This window comes from Monodon monoceros, unplaced genomic scaffold (assembly GCF_005190385.1).
Source record: "Monodon monoceros isolate NGI ecotype Baffin Bay Population unplaced genomic scaffold, NGI_Narwhal_1 Super_Scaffold_2, whole genome shotgun sequence".
Classification (NCBI taxonomy): Eukaryota; Metazoa; Chordata; class Mammalia; order Artiodactyla; family Monodontidae; genus Monodon; species Monodon monoceros.
This window is the reverse complement of record NW_021703776.1, coordinates 70302700-70323584: the sequence shown is the minus strand read 5'-3', so window position 1 is coordinate 70323584 and position 20885 is coordinate 70302700. Positions and strand designations below refer to the sequence as shown.

The 20885-nt window shown below is 36.9% G+C and overlaps 1 protein-coding gene across 1 annotated transcript in view; it reads right to left on the bottom strand.

Moving 5' to 3' along the window:
* FOXP2 (forkhead box P2) overlaps nucleotides 1–20885 on the bottom strand; it is a 254646-nt gene that overhangs the window by 110353 nt on the left and 123408 nt on the right. The window contains exon 4 of the mRNA XM_029234320.1: nucleotides 4885–4959. Coding sequence (XP_029090153.1) covers nucleotides 4885–4959 — 75 coding nt within the window. The remainder of the gene's footprint in view (nucleotides 1–4884; nucleotides 4960–20885) is intronic.

The following is a 20885-nucleotide window of genomic DNA, read 5'->3' as shown; positions in this document are numbered from 1 at the left end:
GTTCGACTATCTTAAGGTTTATTTTAAATCAAACAATCTAGCACAATACCAATCCCATCGTAATAGTGAATATAAACTACTCAAAAAATGAACATGATGAATTAACAAATCTGATTTTTACTGCTTCATCATAAATTTAAAATTTTACTAACACAACTTTGCCTTAATAGCAAAGAGTTAAATCTTGCAATATAGGTTTTATATAGAAAGGACTCTCCAAAAATTTTTATCCCAGGTTGTCTCCAGATTGTTAGTTAAAATGATCAACATTACTAATAAGTAGTAATTTATCTCTGATTCTTGGTTAATCTCTGCCAATACATTTATAAAAGAGAAGGGAAGAAATAATTGGAGATAATCTGGCACTGCCACATGTATTTCCTAATTTCCTATCTTCACGTGTTCTGGTTGGATACAGACAATTGAGAGCACAGTCACTTTTCTTAACATTCTTTAGCCATGATTTTCCTTGACTGCCTGAGGACATCATTTAGCTCTGGTGAGGCAGTGTTCTTTTTCTTTCACTTAGCTTAACAAATCAGAAAACATTTGGATAACTGATTTTTGTGAGGGAAAAAGTCAGTGTTCAACTTAAATTAATGAATATAAAGACTTTCCTCTCAGGAAGGAACATTTCCATCTGTTCTGCTCATGGCATAAGGTGATGCCCAAAGCCCCTTAGTGTTAATACCAAATGCATATTTAAATTTATGTCAAACAGAATTGCCTCTTTGGTCCAAGCAAGAGTATATTGATGATACTACAGATACTGCCTCAAACACCTACTGCACACTTCCTGTGTGTTAGTCATCATGCTCAGTACTTCTGGGGGTTATCAAATGTAATCCCTGTACCACCCTATGAGGCAGATACTATTATTGTCCTAATTTTACAGATTGAGAGCATGAGGCTAAAAGAGGTCAAGTAATGTGCCCAATATTCAACTAGAAAGCTGATTCCAGAGCCCATGGGACAGAGTATTTGGTACTGGGCAGAATTTATGTAAAGCCTAAAAAGAGAGATGAATTTGGAACAGAAAATAAGAGACTCTTAAAACTGTCACTATCCCCTTTTCCTTTTTTCTTTCTTCCAATCCACAATTCCCATCAAAATAAAACATTCAAGAGTCAGTCACAACAGAATCAAGATCTGTAGGGGAAAAGATGACAATGTGGTCAATATAATTTAATTTGATATAAAACTGCTAGACCAAGACCAGCCAAGTCTTATTTTTAATTTATAGGTCCAACAAATTTTGTTCATCAAGATATGCATTTGACCCAGTGGTAAATGTTTTGAAATTAAGATCCAGAAGACAAAGACTCTGAGCATTCTCGTAACTGCCTTAGCACTTAGAGCTAACAGGCAGAGTCCTATGTAAAACAGTATTCACATAGGTGTAAAAACCTATAGGCAAGACTAACAATAATATTATCTGCAGGTAGGTGCTAATAAGGCCATTCAGGCAGATGAGGTGTCAACAAGGTCTACTTCTTGAGGAGTGAACTTGGGTTGCTACTGTGTGGCAGGGAAGCCAAAGGTTGTGAAATTTAGGATCTTGACAGAATTAGCCACTTGTAAAGCTGTTTGATATACCAGGGGAAAAAGAAAGGCACCAATTCCATTACTAAAGTTTGAAATAAAAGTAAAATAAGTGAAGGTTTTTCCAGATTAGAGTTAAATATACATCATTTGAAAAAATTGAGGGTGAAAAGCAAGTATCGAAAAGAAATCTCTTACAATGATGCTCACTTGCACTCATCTTCTTGTCTTTTAAAGCCAGAACTTAATGCTTTTTCCTATAAAATTCAAACTTATAATAAGAGTATTAAATTGTTACTCTTACAATATTAAATGTACAACCTCTGGAGCCCAAACATTTCTTTTCAAAAAAACAGGAAACAGAATTTAAGATTACAATTTTTAGGTAGACATGATGTGAGTACAACTACTACTGCCCAGTACTGCAGTGAATTAGTAGAGGCACAATAAACATAATCTATTAGTGAGCTCGTAAAAGTGTCTCTACTGTTCAACAACATGATAATAAGGAGGCACAATACTTAGATGATGGCCAACATCTTAGGGCTACTTCCAGACCAAAACACCAGAAAATACTCCTTTGAAATATATTTTCATTGCATCTTTGGTTAGGAACCTGACGCCATAAATACCTGAAAGAAGATGATACGATGGAGAGCTTTTGACATCCGTTTAATCTCATGTAACATTATGTAACATTACTATTTCTTTAAGATAATTTGGGCTTTAACCTACATTTGGTAATTGTAAGTGGCTTTCCCCCCCTGAGATTTATAGTACTTTACTTCAGGCTTGTTAATAAACTTATAGGAGAGAGGGGGTAAAATTAATTTAATCTGCCACTTTAGAACACATGCCTGAAAATTTTGTTTTTTTATTTGTGAAGGTTGACCAATCATGGAAGTAATATGTGTGATATTAAGTTAATCCATTGATAGGGCATTATGTAGGGTCTCTTAAGAATTTAGAAAACTATTACAGTGGTTCACAATTTATTATAAATGTGAGGTATATAGATTATAAAGGGACAGGGCTGGTTTTAGATACGCCTATCTATTCTTTCTATACCTTTGTTCCTTCCATCCCACCAGTAATCTCATGGTGGTCGAGTACCACCCCAGCATACTAGTACTTATAAAATTTAACAAATACTAAGAGAGAGCCATGACCATCACATAGAAACTGTCAACTATGAATAACAAATAGTATTTGTTTTAGTTTGCATCTTGGTTTTAAATCACATTATGTAGCCATTTTAGCTTGCAGAAAGTTTAATATAATCAATAAAGAAAATAAGCACCTACGTAGTATTTAATGTTTCCCTTGTGTTGTGAAGTCAAGAACCATCATTTGCAAAGTCACTCAGTGACTAATTTGAAGTATTTAGTTTGGTGCACTGCAGGGATGGAAAACACCTGATCTATGCACTGCCATGCTCTCTCCCCCCACCAACCACAGCAGACCTCACTAATTTATCCTGTTGTTCTTTCTGTCTTGGAGACTAACTGCAGTCTCAGACACGTGGCACAACCTCAGACTCCTGTTCAACACTGCATTCAAGGCAGCCATGAACAATGTGGCATACCTCTGGAAAGACCAATACATTGGTGATCACAAACTTGGGCTATAGATTCAGGCTTGCCATTGAGGAACTGCAGGGCACCTGTGAGCCATTCATTTAATTTCTCCATCGTTTGTTTTTATTCTGAAAACATTTCAGTGAAATTATAAAGATCTGTTGCTGTAGATTTATTTTTCCATCAGTAGAGTAGATAATAATTTTTTAAATGGTAGAAGTAGATTTACATAAAGAACAAACACTATTATTGGTTAAGCCATCTCACTCTTCAGTCTAAAGAAAACAATTTTTCCATTGAAGTTATTTTAGGAAAAAGTGTTACCAATCAAGAATACTGCCTGTTCCATTTTTAACGCACTATTTTTTTGAGTATAATTTTGAATGAATCTTCTTTACTAAGTTAAAATATAGTTATTTTTGAAGTGTAACTTAAATTTATTTTCTTCAAAACATACAGAGAAAACCTAGAAATTAAGATTATTTTAGTCTTTCACATAAATTTACATAATTTCAGCAAACCTTAACACTGCTTTTTAATTTTTGCTAGTTTTTCAAATGTTATTATTGTAAAGAAAGCTTAGAAGGGCAAACACTTTAGAATTAAAACGAATGAAATCCCAAACTAGAGAATTTCAGATCATTATGAAACCTAATTTCATGTGCAAAATTTATTACCAATCCCCTGCATTCACTATTTCCATAAAATAGTACGTTACTGCCATTTCCATTTCCATTTTTGTTTTGCATCTAACATTTAAAAAGTGTTTAAAGTTTATATATTTTCCACAAAGAAGAGCATCCCATGTTAATTTGACTCTATTTTTATTGAGAAAAATCTTTTGTTTTTTCGACTAAGCTATGAAATTATATATTTCTTCTTCATTCAGGAAGACACTGATTATTTGTCTATGAGATTAATTATGTTGTGTTCTACCAATCATAAATTAGGAAATATTATGTATATGCTAGTAAAAAAGATAAGTTTTGGGTGAGTCAATTTAGGAATATTCTAGACCATGGAAACTAAAAAAGTACATCCATTCTTAAGGAAACAAGCAAAAATTCTACATATGAAAATATACGGCTTACATATTTAGAGATTCCTTAGGAATACAGGTAGTATCCATGGTAAACAGAAACATGAAGTTGCTCTATTTAAAAATTCTTGAACGGCCACTTCAGGATTGTTATTCATTTCCAAGGCTAACCAGTATGTGAACTGGGTCATGGAAGCAATTTTCATTGGATATTATAGTCTAAAGAGACAAATTACACTCTAGTGACAGAATATGTAAAAAGAGGCCTTGGCATATTTATATGGTAACTTGCAGAACATGGAACAGGAACTTTTCCCTAAAATATGTATTGTATCTATCCATAGTCTCAATGCACTTATTTGATGCATATCAATACCATCTCATCAAATTATTCCTAAATCTGTTCAAGAAAAGTGTAGTGGTTCAAGAAAAGTACAGAGGTGAAAAAGCCATATGCTCTCATATATATAAGGTAAACTTTAACGCCATCAACTCACAGAAACGGTGAACTCTATGTATATCTGATGAAACATAATTGAAGCAAGAATATAAGAAGTAACAGAAAACAAACTAATTACATCTGTGCCTTAACATTAGTCATCTCTTGATCATCTGCATCAATGGAAGGTAGTGGCTGATAGAAAATTACAGACCATCTCTTTAGCAGGGTTGGGTCTATGGCCTTGTGCTTAGTAGCTGAATTACTAATTGCCCAGTGTAACTTACTGCAAATGTGTTGTGAGGATGCCCATCACCAGAAGAGTGGCCACAGACACATAATTTTGTTTCTGGAAGCAATTCCTAGATTAAACAAAGAGAATCAGGAGTTGGCTTTTTTTTTTTTTTTTTTTTTCCAATCTTAAGGCTTAACGCTAATAATGTACATTATCATTTAAGAAAATATTATCTGGATTATTATCTTGGTAGGTTGACCTAGGCAAGACTACTCCACCTTTGTCTCACAGCTAATAATAGTATTAAATAAAATTGAAAAAACAGGAATAATTTGGCAGATGTTAATTTGAATATTTGAACATACGAAATAACCACTAACCAAAAATTATCGATCATCTACCAGGATACTGACTTAGGAGCCTCACTTCCCACTTCTAAGCTAAAATTATGGCCAATGTTTATTAATAAATATTCCTATAGCTTTAAATGGTACTGTGATTTTAGAGTATGGGATGTTATTTGTCCCTAAGACTTTATCTCTTTTTGAAAAAGCTAACTGTTGACTTGTAGTCAATTATAACCAACACGAATGAACATAAATCCTGTCTTGTCATGAAATGTGAGAACAATCACAAGAATCCCTTTAAATAAGCTGCCTTGGCTCTGCATTACTATAACACAAATATTGCCATTAAATACATATTTAAGACTATGGAGCTAAACTCAGTAATCTCTGTTAAAACCTGTTGAATTGTGTCATTTGTATTGAAAATTACTCTATACACTCAAATGAATAGTTTGCATTTTTATCTGTAAAAGCAAAGTGATTATTTATTGATAAATGACATGGAATGTCATTTTTTACCTAAGTAGCATTAGACATTTCAAAAGATTTTGTCTGAAGGGCAAAAGGATTACACTGCATTTGAGTAGACCATGTGACAACACATCCTTAGACTTCATGTATGATATGAAAGGATGATCCCCATTCATAAGATACACAAGGGAAATTATATCAGAAAACAAGAAAAGCAGGGAGGGATGTGGTAGGGGTGTCAGGGAGTATTTGTAGTGGTTTGATGCATGTAAATATTACATCTTATAAATAATTCTTTTCAAATACATCTCTGAAGTTCAGGGGATCTGTTTGAGAAACGGATTGTACATGCTTTACATGACTATATGCCATTTTCTTCAAGATAAGAGCAACATTAATTTAAACAGAAAAAAAAATGGCTTCCAAAATATTCTTTCCCTTCAATTTCCTATGAAGAAGTATGTCACCTGATGCTGACAGATGAGGATGAAGAAAAAACGTTCAAGTTATATTTTACTGTCAGAATCCAACAAACAATTTTTCGTCTAAATTATTTTGTCAACAGCCTTGTAGTACCCTTGCTAACCTTATTTGGCACCAGTGCATAATTAGATACACAGGGGTGTGACTCCAATTGAAGGTGTTGGCATTGAAGCACTCTGTGAAAATATTAACTATGAGGTTAACTCCAATTTTCTCTTCTTTAATTAAATGCACATGGTACTAATGAGGTAACCTACTGTTCCTTGATAGCACTAATTAGCTAAGAGGAGAGTACACTCTCACACTGCAATTTAAACCTAAAAATAAGGTTGAAATATGCTAATTGCAGGCAATTTAAAACAGTACAAGTTGAAGAACTAGTCATAATAAGAGAAACTGACTGCTTTACAGCTAGGCAGCTGTAACTTTGGTTAAAATCAAAACAAGCCACACGATTTTTGGACTGCTATTTAAGGAGGTCATAAGCATCCTAAAAAAAAAAAGAAATGAAATGCTACTCCGTACCACAGCAACGAACCAGATTAACAAAAAATCCTCAGATCGACACTCATCTACCTAAAACCAAAAATCAGTGAGCATCATGAGAACTCCAAAGGTGCCACGACACTATATTTAGTACAGAAAATGAAACTTCATAAATAAGCAACATCACCTTAAGCTCTTTCAAGAGCACCCAAATTAAATATTGTACTTTGTGTCTAACATAGACAAAACATGTCAGGTGCTGAAGATCTGCCATCCCAATCACAGAGTCTGAAGGGAGGATATAGAGACGATTGAGAAACAGGACATTTCCAGACCAGGTACAAGTACACTGATAAAAATACACAAAAGATGTTATGACATAAAATGCTGTAGGCATCATTTAAAGGATACAGGTGCCAAAATTATCAGAAGGATTTCATTATAAGAAGGAGATTTTTGCTACTTTTCCTCTACAGATTAGAGCTTTGTGATGGGAGTAGCCTGAAGCTTCACTGTGAGAGAGAATATTCTCCATTCTCAGCTCACATGACTCAGAAACATAATTTCAGTAAATCTAAGTATAATCCAAACATATCTTCTTTAATTGTGTCTCAAACATTTCCCCAATATGATTTTAACTGATAACCATTGAGATAACTTTGACATAAAACAAGATTCTGAAGGACCTTCTGAAGCCATGACATATTTTTGTTCATCAGAAACTTTGTTTGACCAAAGCAATCATTGCCTGACAATGCCAAATCATTCCTGTCACCATAGATAAAAATACAGCACATTAAAATGATACTGTCATTAATCTATCCTTAGGGACAAAAGAGATAGGACTGTCCCACACTAAGGACACACAGTGACATTTCTGCCCTGTCATTTTGCATGCAAAATTATAAGATATATACAGTTTAAATAATCAAAAGAGTTGAGCAAGAAATAGAGTTAAAAAGCAAAATTTATGAACAGAGAAAGTCAACTTAATCTTATGTTTACTGAGGAACAATACCCTGGAAAAAAGCAAACCCTTTGAAAGGCACAGGCTTTTAAGTAACTCCCAACTAATAACTCCAGGAGTTAAAAGTGTGTGAGAATAAACTCTGCACTGCCATTAGCCCGTCATCATGTCTTGCCAAAAAGCCTGGTTGAAGAAACTGCTTTGAAAAACCCACCCAGCTTCTTCTCCTGGCTGTCCTGGAGCTTTCTACAACAGAAGGAGACAGAATGTTGGCAAGAGACGCACTAATCAACCTCCGACCAACCATGCTTGAATAGATCCATGAAGCTGCAGGTCTGTGAAGGAGTAGCAAGGCGAATGAAATCAGACAGTCATTTAGAAATGGGTCTCCTGGAGGAAACCTGACATAATCTAGCAAATCACAGGGCAACACAATGTGAATTGATGTTTTAAGTGTTTGCATCTGTTTCAAATAAGCACCAAAGAACCTTTTAACAGTGAAAAGGCCAGGACAGTGTACTGGAATAGGCTTTCAACATTAACTTCAGAGGGAAACTATTCTTCTGTTAAATATGGATCATTGCAATTTTCTGTTAAAACAATAAAGACTTCAGTGTTCAGTGTTGGAAATAAGAATACTAGCTCTGGAGACAGTCTGCCAGGGTTCAGATCCTGACTCAACACTTGCTAGTAGAGTGACCTTGAGCAAGTTACTTCGCTCTTCTGGCCTCTCTCTCTAGAAAGGGGGTAGTAAGTAACAACGTCCTAGGGTTGTTAAATACACTGATTTATAAAGTACTTAGAATAGTGCTGGTACCCATATACCTAATGTTTCTTAGCTATGTAGTTAATATTTATTAGCTATCATTATTGCTTCAGAACATTCAATTTCTTTCAAATAAAAAATTATTAAAGTTCTACTGTGTATAAAACACACTGTAAAGGATGCAAAAATTCCCAAGACATTCTATCTGCATTCAAATAACTTTCCGTCTCCTATTGGACTTCATGATACGAATCAAAGCCTCTTCCATATGAATAAAAAATATTTTTTCTCTTTAGAAACCTGGTGTGGCAAAGCAAAAAGTTAATATGAGGGTGTCTGCATTCAGTGACAAGGTGAAGTGACTTCTAAGAAATAATATAATGTTTGCAAAGTTGATGAAGGTATATTTTCATAGAAAAATAGGAAAGTATTATATATTGATCTTTCCTAATGAATGAATATATTTTTAAATTATAATTTTTCTTGAAGCTGGCTGAAAATGGGATCAAATTTTTCTTTAATATGTTTAAAACTTTAGTGTCTTATAAAATTTGGGGTAAAATGATAGCTGAATGGAATAGTGATCTACATTTTAAAGGTGCAAAAATTTTAAAATAGTGTTTGGCCAGTCAAGAAATGTGGATACTCTTTTTTTTTTTTTTTTTTTTTTTCTTTTTGTGGTGCGTGGTCCTCTCACTGCTGTGGTCTCTCCCACTGCGGAGCACAGGCTCCAGACACGCAGGCTCAGCCGCCATGGCTCACGGGCCCAGCCGCTCCACAGCACGTGGGACCCTCTCGGACCGGGGCATGAACCCGCGTCCCCTGCATCGGCAGGCAGACTCTCAACCACTGCGCCACCAGGGAAGCCCTTTTTTTTTTTTTTTTTAAGAAATGTGGATACTCTTGACCTAGTATGAAACAGGAATAAAATTAAACGGTTAACTGGCCTTTCCTCCACTCTAACTGTTCTGTTTGTTGGCTTGGTTGGCTATCTTTAGGCCGTTCATCACATCTGATGGAGACTGTCCCAGGGACAGTGTGGCCAGAGTTGTGCCAGGGTGATATGTGTCGGCTTTGCAAATTCAAATTACTTCGTCTATCCCCAGCCCACCTCTGAAAAACAGACTAAAAGCTGCCTAGCCCTGACAGAGGAGGTGAAGAAAAGAGAACTGCTGTCTGGCAAACATTATTTCATAAGACCAGTGGATCTGAGTAGGTGGTATATTGTTTGGAGTCAGTCAACGAGGTGCAGGGACCATGTACCCCACAGGACCAAACCAGTATGAGCACATGCCCAAAGACTCTTCATTCTTCATTCTGAACAAGGAGTAAGTCCTGCCTTACTTCCTTCTGTGGCACTGACTACAAAACCCATATGATATTGAGGAGAATAGGATGCAGCCATTAAAGAATCACTTCGCAGAGAAAGAAAATAGAGCCCAGGGAGCTGAAATTATTTACAAAAGCTCATGCTTTTATTTATTTTTTAAGGCTGCTGTACATCACAATAGCCTACTGGAACAGGTTCTCAAACGTTAGCATGTAAAGGAATGTCTGGATGAACCGTTATAATTGAAAATTCTACACTTCTAGGGACTCAGATTCAAAAGATCTGAGATAGGGCCCATGAATATGCATTTTAACAAGCATCTTGGTGATTGTGATTTAGAGCTTCCATGATTACACTTTGAGAAATATTGTCTTCTGTGTTCAGGATATTTGTGGGACAGGTAATTTCTCATTCTTTTATTCCATTATTCAGTCAGTGAACATTTTTCAGTACCTACTGTGTGCTATAAATTATGTTAGCCATATGGATATAAAAATGAATGAAAATTGTCCTTGGTTTCAGAGGAGAGCGGGAGGAAAAGCCTTGTAAACTAGGATACAACTAAGTAAGTGCCATTTGCATCTTGAACCCTTTGACGCTCCATTCAAGTCAAGAATGGCCTCCTCAGAAAAAAATTTAATTGCATAAAATAAAGTGTAAGAAGTTAGAAAGGAAATCAGTTATGTTGAAATTCAGTTTTCAAAATATTTAAAAGGCCACATTTGTGAAATATTAATAAATGTGCTTCTTTGTAAATACATTAAATAATAAGATACAATGTCAGGTTTAATAACCACTCTAATTTTTAAGTAGTAATAAGCATAACTAACATTTCTAGATATTTTTGCCAACAGATGAAAACATCTGTAATTTTTTTTGAGGACGATGTCACAGATACTGCCAATACTATTGTGGTTTGTTACCTACATTCGTAATAGAAGAAAATATGAAGTTTTAATTAGAAGTGAAAGTGAGAATACTTTCTCCTCCATTCATATTCATAGACCTCCTGAATTCTACCCATGGATCCTAGATTGAGACAACATTAGAGAGAAACGTATTGTTGAAGAGGTAAAAAGTACAGTTCCATTGTACTGGAAGAATGTATTAAGAATGAGGAATTTATTACTCTAAAAAGAAAGACGTGGAAAGGAAGAAAGGGAGAATCCAAAAGATTTAGAATTGTACTTGAGAAATGTGATCATGTGGCTATGGCTGGAGTGTGGTATGGATGAGGACGGAGGTGAGAGAGAAGACTGGAAAGCTGGGACTATGAAAAGTTCTGCCCATCAGACAAAGGGAATTTCTGTCATGTCCTGAGGTAAAGGGCAGGAGCAAATTTTCTTTTCTTTTCTTTTCTTTTTTTTAAATTTCACTTCCATCAATTTTTTATTTATTTATTTTGGGCTGTGTTGGGTCTTCATTTCTGTGCAAGGGCTTTCTCTAGTGTGGCAAGCGGGGGCCACTCTTCATCGCAGTACGCGGGCCTCTCACTATCGCAGCCTCTCTTGTTGCGGAGCACAGGCTCCAGACGCACAGGCTCAGTAGTTGTGGCTCACGGGCTTAGTTGCCCTGTGGCATGTGGGATCCTCCCAGACCAGGGCTCGAATCCGTGTCCCCTGCATCAGCAGGCAGGTTTTTAACCACTGCGCCACTAGGGAAGCCCGAGCAAATTTTCTTTTAAGGAGACAAGAGAAAAGCATGAGGGTGTGGGCTTAGACTGGAACTGGGAAAAACTGGTAGCTGGTAGCCTAAGATGCCCAAAGGTTCACCAGAGAGTTATTTATGGTCTGGGCTGAATGAAGAGCACTGAAAGTAAGAACAGGATACTGAATTTGAGGAAAGGCTAATTTCCAAGGATTTGAAGACTACCTGAGTGATAGAGTGAGAGAGTGAAGGAGAAGGGACACTGGGAGTAGGCTGTGATGTCACCAGCAAGATAAGAGGATGCAAGAAAAAATGGTTTTTAAGGAATACAGGAGAATGTGCTTTAACTGAAAATACTAGAAATACTATACTAGATCTTACTGCAGGACATCCAGGTAGTTATTTCTAGCAAACATTTGAGTATAGCATAAGCCTCAAGTTCAGGAGACAAGGCAAGATATATAGAGATCTGAGACCTTATGTGGTAGAGACCCCACAGGAAGTGGATAAGTTCTGTCACTGAGATCATCTAAAGGAATGGTTCTCAACCTGTGCCATGTGCTAGCATCACCTGCGGAGCTTTGAGTCAATACTGATGCTGGGCTACACCACCTTCAGCTTCTGATTGTATTAGGCTAGGATGGCGCTCAGGCACCTCAGGTAATGATAATGTGCAGCCAGAGTTTAGCACCACTGATATAACAATTGAACATAAAAAGTTATGGACAGAGATGAGGAAAGCCACCAAATTCAGAGGACTGGTGTCAAATGTCTCAAGTGTTCTGACAGGGTCTAGTAGGATGGGAATTTGACTTGAATACAACTCTCAGAGGTTGTCAGTGATACTCAAAAGAATAATTTCAGAATGGGAGTGGTGACAGAGACATAATATAGTAAGTTAAAGAAGGAATAGAGATTGAAGGGTAACCAATTCTTTCCAAAAGTTTAATGATGAAGGAAAGGAGTGGGTTAGGAAGATTGCCTGATATAAGACAAAGGTTCAAATAAGATTTTGTTTTGGGGGTGTTTGGTTTTTAAAGACAGGAAGACTCACAGAAAATGGGAGACTGAAGATACAGGAGAGCAGCTGTGAGGCTGACATGACAAGGTCGTAGGAAAGGCTGGGCAGGGCAGGTATCAAGTTGGCCTTGGAGAAAAGATCTCACTGTGATACAAAAGGGCATAAAGAGAGGTGCCAATATGAGTTTGTTTTAGGAGTGGAGATGAGAGAGGCAGAGGAAGATCTTACTCGGTGGCCTCTAAATTTTATCTCTGAAGGAGGAGACGAAGTCACTGGGACTAGGGGCTCGGTGTGAGATGTAGGAGCTGAAAGGGGACAGTTAAGGCAGGAAGCTGGTGTAGGGAGGGGGGAGTGAGGAGTTTAGAAACGATTGCTAAACAGTGATGAAGGCTAAGGTGAAGTTGTGGACTCAATACTGCCTGATACTGTGATTTTCTGTAGGAATATCCAGTAGCTTGCTTGGGAGTAGGAGTAAGGAAAGCCACAGTTTGGAGAATGGAGAGCTAGGTCAGAGGGAACAATACAAAACAGCGAGAGTTTCTTTAATGTTATCATTAATCATGGGATACAGTTGGATCAGGAAGCCATGTAGGTGGGCATGGGCGTGGTGATGTGGAGAGGATGACAAGGAAGAGCGGTGCTTATGATCAGAATGGGGATTCCTTAGGTCTACTAACTCAGATTGATTTTAAAAAACTGGTCCAAGGACATACAGAATATTGTTGAAGGTACTGATTATTAAAAGTTTATAACTTTCTGCTTGTTTTCTTCATGGATCAGTGTAAATTTTTTTTTTTTTGCAGTACGCGAGCCTCTCACTGTTGTGGCCTCTCCCATTGTGAAGCACAGGCTCCGGCCATGGCTCACGGGCCCAGCCGCTCCGTGGCATGTGGGATCTTCCCGGACCTGGCCACGAACCCGCGTCCCCTGCATCAACAGGTGGACTCTCAACCACTGCACCACCAGGGAAGCCCCGGTGTAAATTTTTTTAAATAGTATATTTTCTTTTCCTTGATAAACATGCCAAATTATACCATTCACTGGTAACAAACTCAACATGAAAGTCCAAATTTATGAAATTAAATTAGGGATTCCTATTTCCTTAATTATTCAAAATAAAAGTGTAGTTAAGGTTGTATTTATGTAAACAGAAAGAGAACTCATCTAAAATAAATTTGATTTGTATATAATCCTTAGGAACATATGTATTAGTGAATCTGCATGTACAAATGTGTTACTAGGTGCTATTTTCCTACAGTTCCCTATTGCTATGTGTTTCCTTACTGTTGAAAGAGTAGAGTTCTTTGAGAAAAAAACTATTGTTGAGACCATGCTACAATCTTGTAGCAAACCACCTCAGTGACTACAGAGGAAATCTGTTGATCTTCCCTACCTGGAATCTATTCCTCTTTTTGCTAACAACACCAAAGCTTTTCTTGGGGGACCATCCCCATTCTGCACCCCAGCTCCCAACATCATATGCAAATTGGTACGACTGGCTCAAGGGTGGGTGGCTGCTACAAATAGGCCAATCAGGTTCCCTCTCTCAATAACTGATTCTTGAGAATAATAAACAGGAATTCATCCAACCTAATGCTGGGACCCCACAGAGCCCGTCCAACGATCTTGCTTTTGCTTCTTATCTTTCTGTGACCAGAGTTTTGTTTCATTTTTCCTTGGGTTTTGTGAACAATTCTGTATCTCTGAACAGATCCCACTTTTTTGTTTAAGTTGTATGTGTATTTCTGTGACTTGAAGCCGGAGAAATAAACTAACAAGAATACTTCAAAATGTTTCAATCAATGATCTCACCGCCAAAATTAGGATTAAACTTTGATAGCCTTTAAATTAAGTTTTGGAGCAAATTTTAGGTTATAATCCAAAGACAAAAGAGACAAAAGATAAGGCCGGAAGTCATGATCTTGGCCACCTCCTGTTTTACTAGTTGCAAAATTAAGTGAAGTAATCACAAATTGCTGTCATAATGTCAGCTTTATAAATCTCTTCCTCTCCCAAAATGTCAGCTTGTATAATCAGACTTTCTATTCTGCAAAACACAGTTTAATATATAAAAATGGCAAAATAAAACATTAGGTTAAATTTTAAAATATCTGCACAGGTACATTTATCAATGTATTGATTCTTGATGGGCATTAGGATTTTTATTTTTATCATAATTTAAGATTACATACTCATTTGTTTTTCCTTGTTCAACAGATTCTAAATTATTTCTTTTCCTTTTTTAAAAAAAGAAAGGGTAGGTAAACACTAGCAAAGAAAGTTTAGTGATGGCTATTGTCTCAATCCACATACCACATATTTGGAGGATTTGAGATTGTAAAGTACTTAATATTAATCAATTAAATCCACTGACATTTCTAAAATAAATTCGATCCCCATTTCACAGCTTAAAAGAACTGAAGAATTAACAAAGATTACACAATATAACAGGGTCGAACTCAGATTTTTCACCCTGGTTTTCGTCAATCCCCTTCTTATTCACCTCAGAAAGCTGCCATCATAACTGGCACTAATTGGCACCCTTGTTAGAAACCTCAGCAGAGGAGCAAGGAATAGAAAAGATATGGACACCTCTCATCCACAGAGCCCAGCTGTCTGCAGAGGTGAGGCTGAGCTCAAGGATGGGGCAGATGACCCGGCGCCGTCTGTGAGAAGAATAAGACCTACACCTGTCCACTGACTACTTAGACAACTTGAATCTCCAGGGACGTTAATCAAGTGTCTTTCATGCGCCTAAAGTCATTGGAAAACAAAAGATGCCTGTAGTGCTCCTACAAGTGATGTACTTATTACATTCTAAGAGGAGATGAAGACAGCAGTCAACAGACACTTCTGGCATGAGATACTCATGCAGAGTACTGGTAGAATATTCTATTTTTGTTCTATGCTTGTTTGCTTTGTTCAAGAGAATATGTTAAGCTCTTCTTAAAAAAAAATAAAACAGGGAGCTGGATTTCTCATGATCATCGTGGAGAATGGAAGACAGCATTTTAAGTTATACAGTAATTACTTAATAGATAAAGAAGATGGATTCTATGCATAGGATTTTCCCCCTGGGTATATTGGGGCTAGGCAGAAGTAGCTTATGCTCACATAAGAGTAATAGTCCTTAGGTTTCTGCTCTTTTTCTGCTGTAGTCAAAAGAAAATACAGATGTCTCTTGTTGCCTTAAGGAGGCTAGGTGAGGTAGTAGAAGGTAAGAAACAGGCCTGGGTAAAACAACTTGCCTTATTGAATGAGAAAGCATTAAGAAGTGGATGGTGTACAGGACATGTAGGTGCTTGAAGCTACCTGTTGATGATGGGGGGCTACTGACTGACTGTAGTTCGTTCAGTATTTTATTCACCAAAGATTTAATGACCATCTAGTTGCCACTTACAGTAAAGGGTCTGACTCCATTTCTTATCTGACTGTTGACTTTTTAGGCCTCAACCTCCCTTTCCCCTATGGCTCCACATCTGGACAGAAAACTTGTGCATGCACCTCCACCTTTGCCACTGGAGGGAAATTTAAAACACTTGTTCAAGTGATCTTTTCCCCAGCTCGCCCCATAGCCATTATACAGACCCAGCCTACACCCTCTACTATCCCAAGCCAGCCTGGACCTGCTTGTGCCCCATTGGTTCTCCCCCAGCGTCTCCCATGTGAGTAATCAAATTTCTCTCAAATTCTCTTGGTGTGTTGAGTGTCATCAGCTCCGACATCTAAACTAAATTTTGGGCGGGGTTCTCTCTCACTTCTGCAGGATACTATGGAAAACCACTTACTAGGTTAAGAATGGCGATGCAGGGTTAAGTAGGAGTCCCTAACCCGAAGAGGTTAGAGACAAATTGGGAAGACAAACTACTAGTGAAGGGTATCATAATAAGTGCTATGACAGATAGATGCACAGGGTTCTATGGGAGTACAGAGGAAGGGTACTTAGTACTTACACGGCACACAGTGGATAGCAAAGTATTTTAGACTAGGTGATAATAAATGGACATTAGTATACAAATGGGTGTGAGGTGGGTGTAGGTGGAAAGCATTCAAGACCAAAGAAGCAGCCGTTATGAAGGCTTGAAGATATAGGGGCCCCTGCATCATTCAGAGAAACACTGATAATCCAGCAAGGTCAGAGAAAAGAGTGCTAGGCAAGAGAGGGTGGCAGGGATGGAGACAGAGAGTCAGAAGCCAGATCTCCAAGTGCATCATGGAAAGCAAAGTGGCCTTTAGGTGCTTCAAATTTCTCATAATTACATGTGCACACCACCTGATTTTCGCTTGGAGGATTAAATGAAGGGTCAAATACATGAACACATTTCTTAGGTATTTAGAGTCATATTACTACAGTCTTGAAGTAGTAACTGTGACCAATGCAGAAGAGCACAAGATATTCTTTTAAATCTCAATGATGTCAAGAAATAACTTTTTTTCCAGGAACTCCCCTTCCTCTTCCTTCCAGTCAGTTGCTTTCCTAGGACTTTGCATATGTTTTATTCCTTAATATTCTTTCCCTAATTTTTTAAGTACACGAGTAAATTATAGTATGTTTAAAGTCAGTTCGGTAACAAAATTCCACTTGGAAAATTCTGCTTCCAAGAATACAATGTACTAAAATGTAACTTATCTGAATTGCATTCCCATAAAGGTACCAACATAAACTAACTTACATTTTGTATTACCAAGCAAAAATTAAGGAAATTTTACATAGCAGTATAGTTTCATCTTCAAGAAAGTTTTGTGGTAAGCTAAATGGAAAAATTTGGAAAACAGAAAATCTCATTTCAATTTTGTAGTGCAGCACTATGAGAAATGAAATAAACATTTTAAAATTTGGGATTCAGGAGAAAAAAGGAATGCTTCACATTAGATTTAACTGGATACTGCCCCTTTCTTTGCTATTTGGGGCATTCAGAATACAATTTCACAGATGACATATTTTTCTTAATGTGATTTTCAGAGTACATCTAATGGAAAATGCCTGGTTAGGATTAAGAGACATAGTACAGATGTTAAACTACATTTGCATGCAATTATTTCTAAAACAAATGCCAGGGTACAGAGCCTACTGAAATGCCTTTCAGGATGGCTGGCACATGTATTAAACCAGCTTCCAATCTCTGAGTAAGTCTATATTCTGAATATTTCAAATCAGACACTGAGCACAGAATAAATCTTTGTTTTTTACCTTGAGGCATTGTCCAGGAACGTATGGACATAGGGTTAGAGCCCAAGGATTCAGGGTAGGGACTTGGCATTTCTTAAAGCAAAAGCTTTTCTTGCTCAATGTAAAAACTGCATTTCATGTATTAATTTCAATTGCTGAAAAAGTAAAATGACTACAAAACAAGTTAAAATAATAATATGGGGAATAAAACAGAAAGTAATAGATTAGATATACTGTATAGCTTTCAACCTGGTTTAGGGTTTTTCTTCAAAAGGCAATACAAAATATCTATAAAGTTATTAATTTTTTTTTGTTAGTAGAAATCTCACTTTAGCTGATGGTCTTGCAGCAATATACTTTTAAGCATCAAAGTAGAAGTAAGAAACTCCTATTCAAAGTACTTCTGAAATGCCTCTGCCACCAACTTTATCAGAAATATCAAAAGCAGTGAGGGTACAACAAGGAAGCATTCGTTGCTTTGCTTATGTAGGGCACTATACCTTCATAGAGGCACTAACCCTAGATGTCCTTGGAGTTTGTGGATTGGGCAAGACCTATAACTACCTTTTGGTGATCCTTCCCGTGAGAATGCATTTTTGGACTAGGACTTGAATCAATGAACAAAGCATGAAGAGCCATTGCTATGTCTGTTATGTATCAAAACAAAACACCGTATCATACTTTCATTTGTTCAAATTCAGAAAGTACCAGCATCTCTTTTACTGTATGCTTTTCCCCTTAGGGGGGAACAATTCAGATCATGGTCACCCCTAGGAATTTATGAGGGGCCTGAAGGATGCGGCAGTTCCTTTTCTGATCCCTGCAGGGGAAGCAGCAGCAGCCCTCGGATCAGCTACTTTTTATCCACTGTTGGTCTCAGTGGCAGCTCCTTTTCTTGCCAATAATGATAAATGATAGGCTCTTTAATGAGGAATAGAGACTGCAAGCTGCACTTACAGAAGCTCACCTTGTTGGCATCTCTGATTATCATTCTCTCCCCATCAACCCTTTCCCCCCTCTTGATCATGATGTGAGGTAAAGAGGCAACCTGAAGGAAGAGGACCAATTATTAAAAAAACAGCACTCTTTCCAACAGAAAATCTCTTACCATTTGATATTAAAACTCTCATGACGCCAGGAAAACCTCCAGTAGAGGTTCGGGACTGCCACTCACTTTTTCTTTTCCGTATCAAAAGATAATTCCCCATATTCATGGGTGAATATCTAACTTCATTACCAAGTCCCACTGCCTTCTTAATAGTGCTTCCCAACAGCTGGGGATGATGAGGTATAGGAGAGAAAGGAATAAAGGAAGTCAGAGTCACTCCAGTAGAATCTTCTAGTGGTAGTGGTGATGGAGACTGCTTTCATGGGGGAGGCCCCATGCATCCCTCCAACCCCTGCCCTTCATCACCACTGCTTTATCTTAACCACAAATTGATCTGGATTCAAAACAACAAAGACATTCAAGAAAAGGTAGTTTTCATATTTGTCATCCCCCTTATTTTGATCATGTTTTCTAAAAACATAAAATCTGAGATATTTTAAACAGCAATTAAGGGATGCATGTTATCAGTGATTAATGGCAAGGTAAGAGGCGCAGGAATTGGAATCAGACTGATTTGAATTCACATCCCAGCTCAAACCACCAGCTACATGACCTTAGATAATGTAATTTAACCTTTCTAAGGCTCAGTTTCTTATTCTGTGAAATGAGAAAGCAGAAATACATTACCAGGTATAAAAAGAAAGCCTGAATATATGTCAAGTGAAAATAAAATCATAAATGCTTTAGGACCTTTCTTTTGTTAGAGAAAAAGAGGCATTGCATTGAAAAAGGATGGGAACCTAAGAAATGTGATTTCTCTAACATCTCTGGTTGACACCTCAGCCTTCCTTTTCACTGGCCTAGTCACCCACATTATATTCCGATATAATGGCCAACAAACTTGTCACTAAGAGGCACAGGAGATCGGCTAGGGACTAAGATAAAGCCCTTCTTTGGGCAGAGCTGTATGTGTATCATGACATCGGGCACGTATAAAATCCTCACACAGATACATGAATGAGCTAGCAGTAAAAGCCTGCTCTGTATTCATAAAACATGGTTAAAAATACCAACATTAGTGTTTAAACGTTTCAAATATTAAGATACAACGGAAGGCAACTAGATTCTATGAGGTAAGATTATTATTAAATTAAATATAATGCAATTTCTCCAAAGAATATATTTCTTGAGCGTTTAGATCCATAAAGATGGAAAGCTGAGATGAGTTCTGAATTAGAAAAGATAGAAGGAGATCAAAAGCTACCAGAGTAATCACTATGTACCACAATAAAAAAGAAAATAGTAGTCTCGTGCCAAAATGAACTCAAACTTACACAAACCTCCATGACTATATATGTACTAAAAATAATATAGAATTGTCATTTTTTACGTGTGGAAGAGTTTACTGGGAAAGAAAATGTCAGATTTTAGAATTGTGTTATTGTCTATTAGAAATTATTCATTTCTAAGCCAGGACCAAGTTTCCATTACCCAATAGCTGCTCTCAAGAATGAAGCTAATTTACATTTAAAATAGTACAGTCTACTCTTTAAAAGCACAATGGTAAACACACCAATTTGACAATTACATTAATATGAGTATTTGCATAATCTGTCTCCCACACCTGTTCTTAATTTGAAGCAGCTGCAGGACAAATCACATCATACTAATCTCAATGGGTACCTGCATGTTCCAAACAATAATGCATGCATGTTATTTTTGGAAGATATTTTATTTGTAAAATGTTTCCTGACCTAAAAAAATGGTAAAAGTTTTGTGGAAGCCGTAATATTTATTTGGTTACTATTAATTAGTGGAATAAGTATAATACCAAATAATTCTATCCCTTACATTTTCGGCCTCTTCTGTTACTAACTTATGATAGTACTGTCTGGAGTTATTTTTCTTAAATAATATGTATTTACATGGAAAAGGATTAAAAAGAACAATAAAAATATAACGAGAAAACTTCAGTAAGGAATATAATCCTTATATATAACTAAGAGCAAATGCATTAATGGAGAATCACGCAAAGTCTGCAGATCATCTGGAGATGTGTCTGCAGCTCAGATAATTGTGGCATCTTCTGGAACACCTTTTCAAAACTGGGTTCCATTTATGTTTTAACAATAACACATCAGAGTTAAACAAGCAGAAATCTACTTTCATCCTTTAAAGGGTCCAGCTGTGTTTGTGGGTATTCGCATGCTCAGTGCCATCAGAAAGGAAGTCAGTTTATTACTAATACATATTCTTGTACTTGGTGTATTTAAATCATTCACTAGATTCCAACTGGTGGAATATAAGACACCCATGT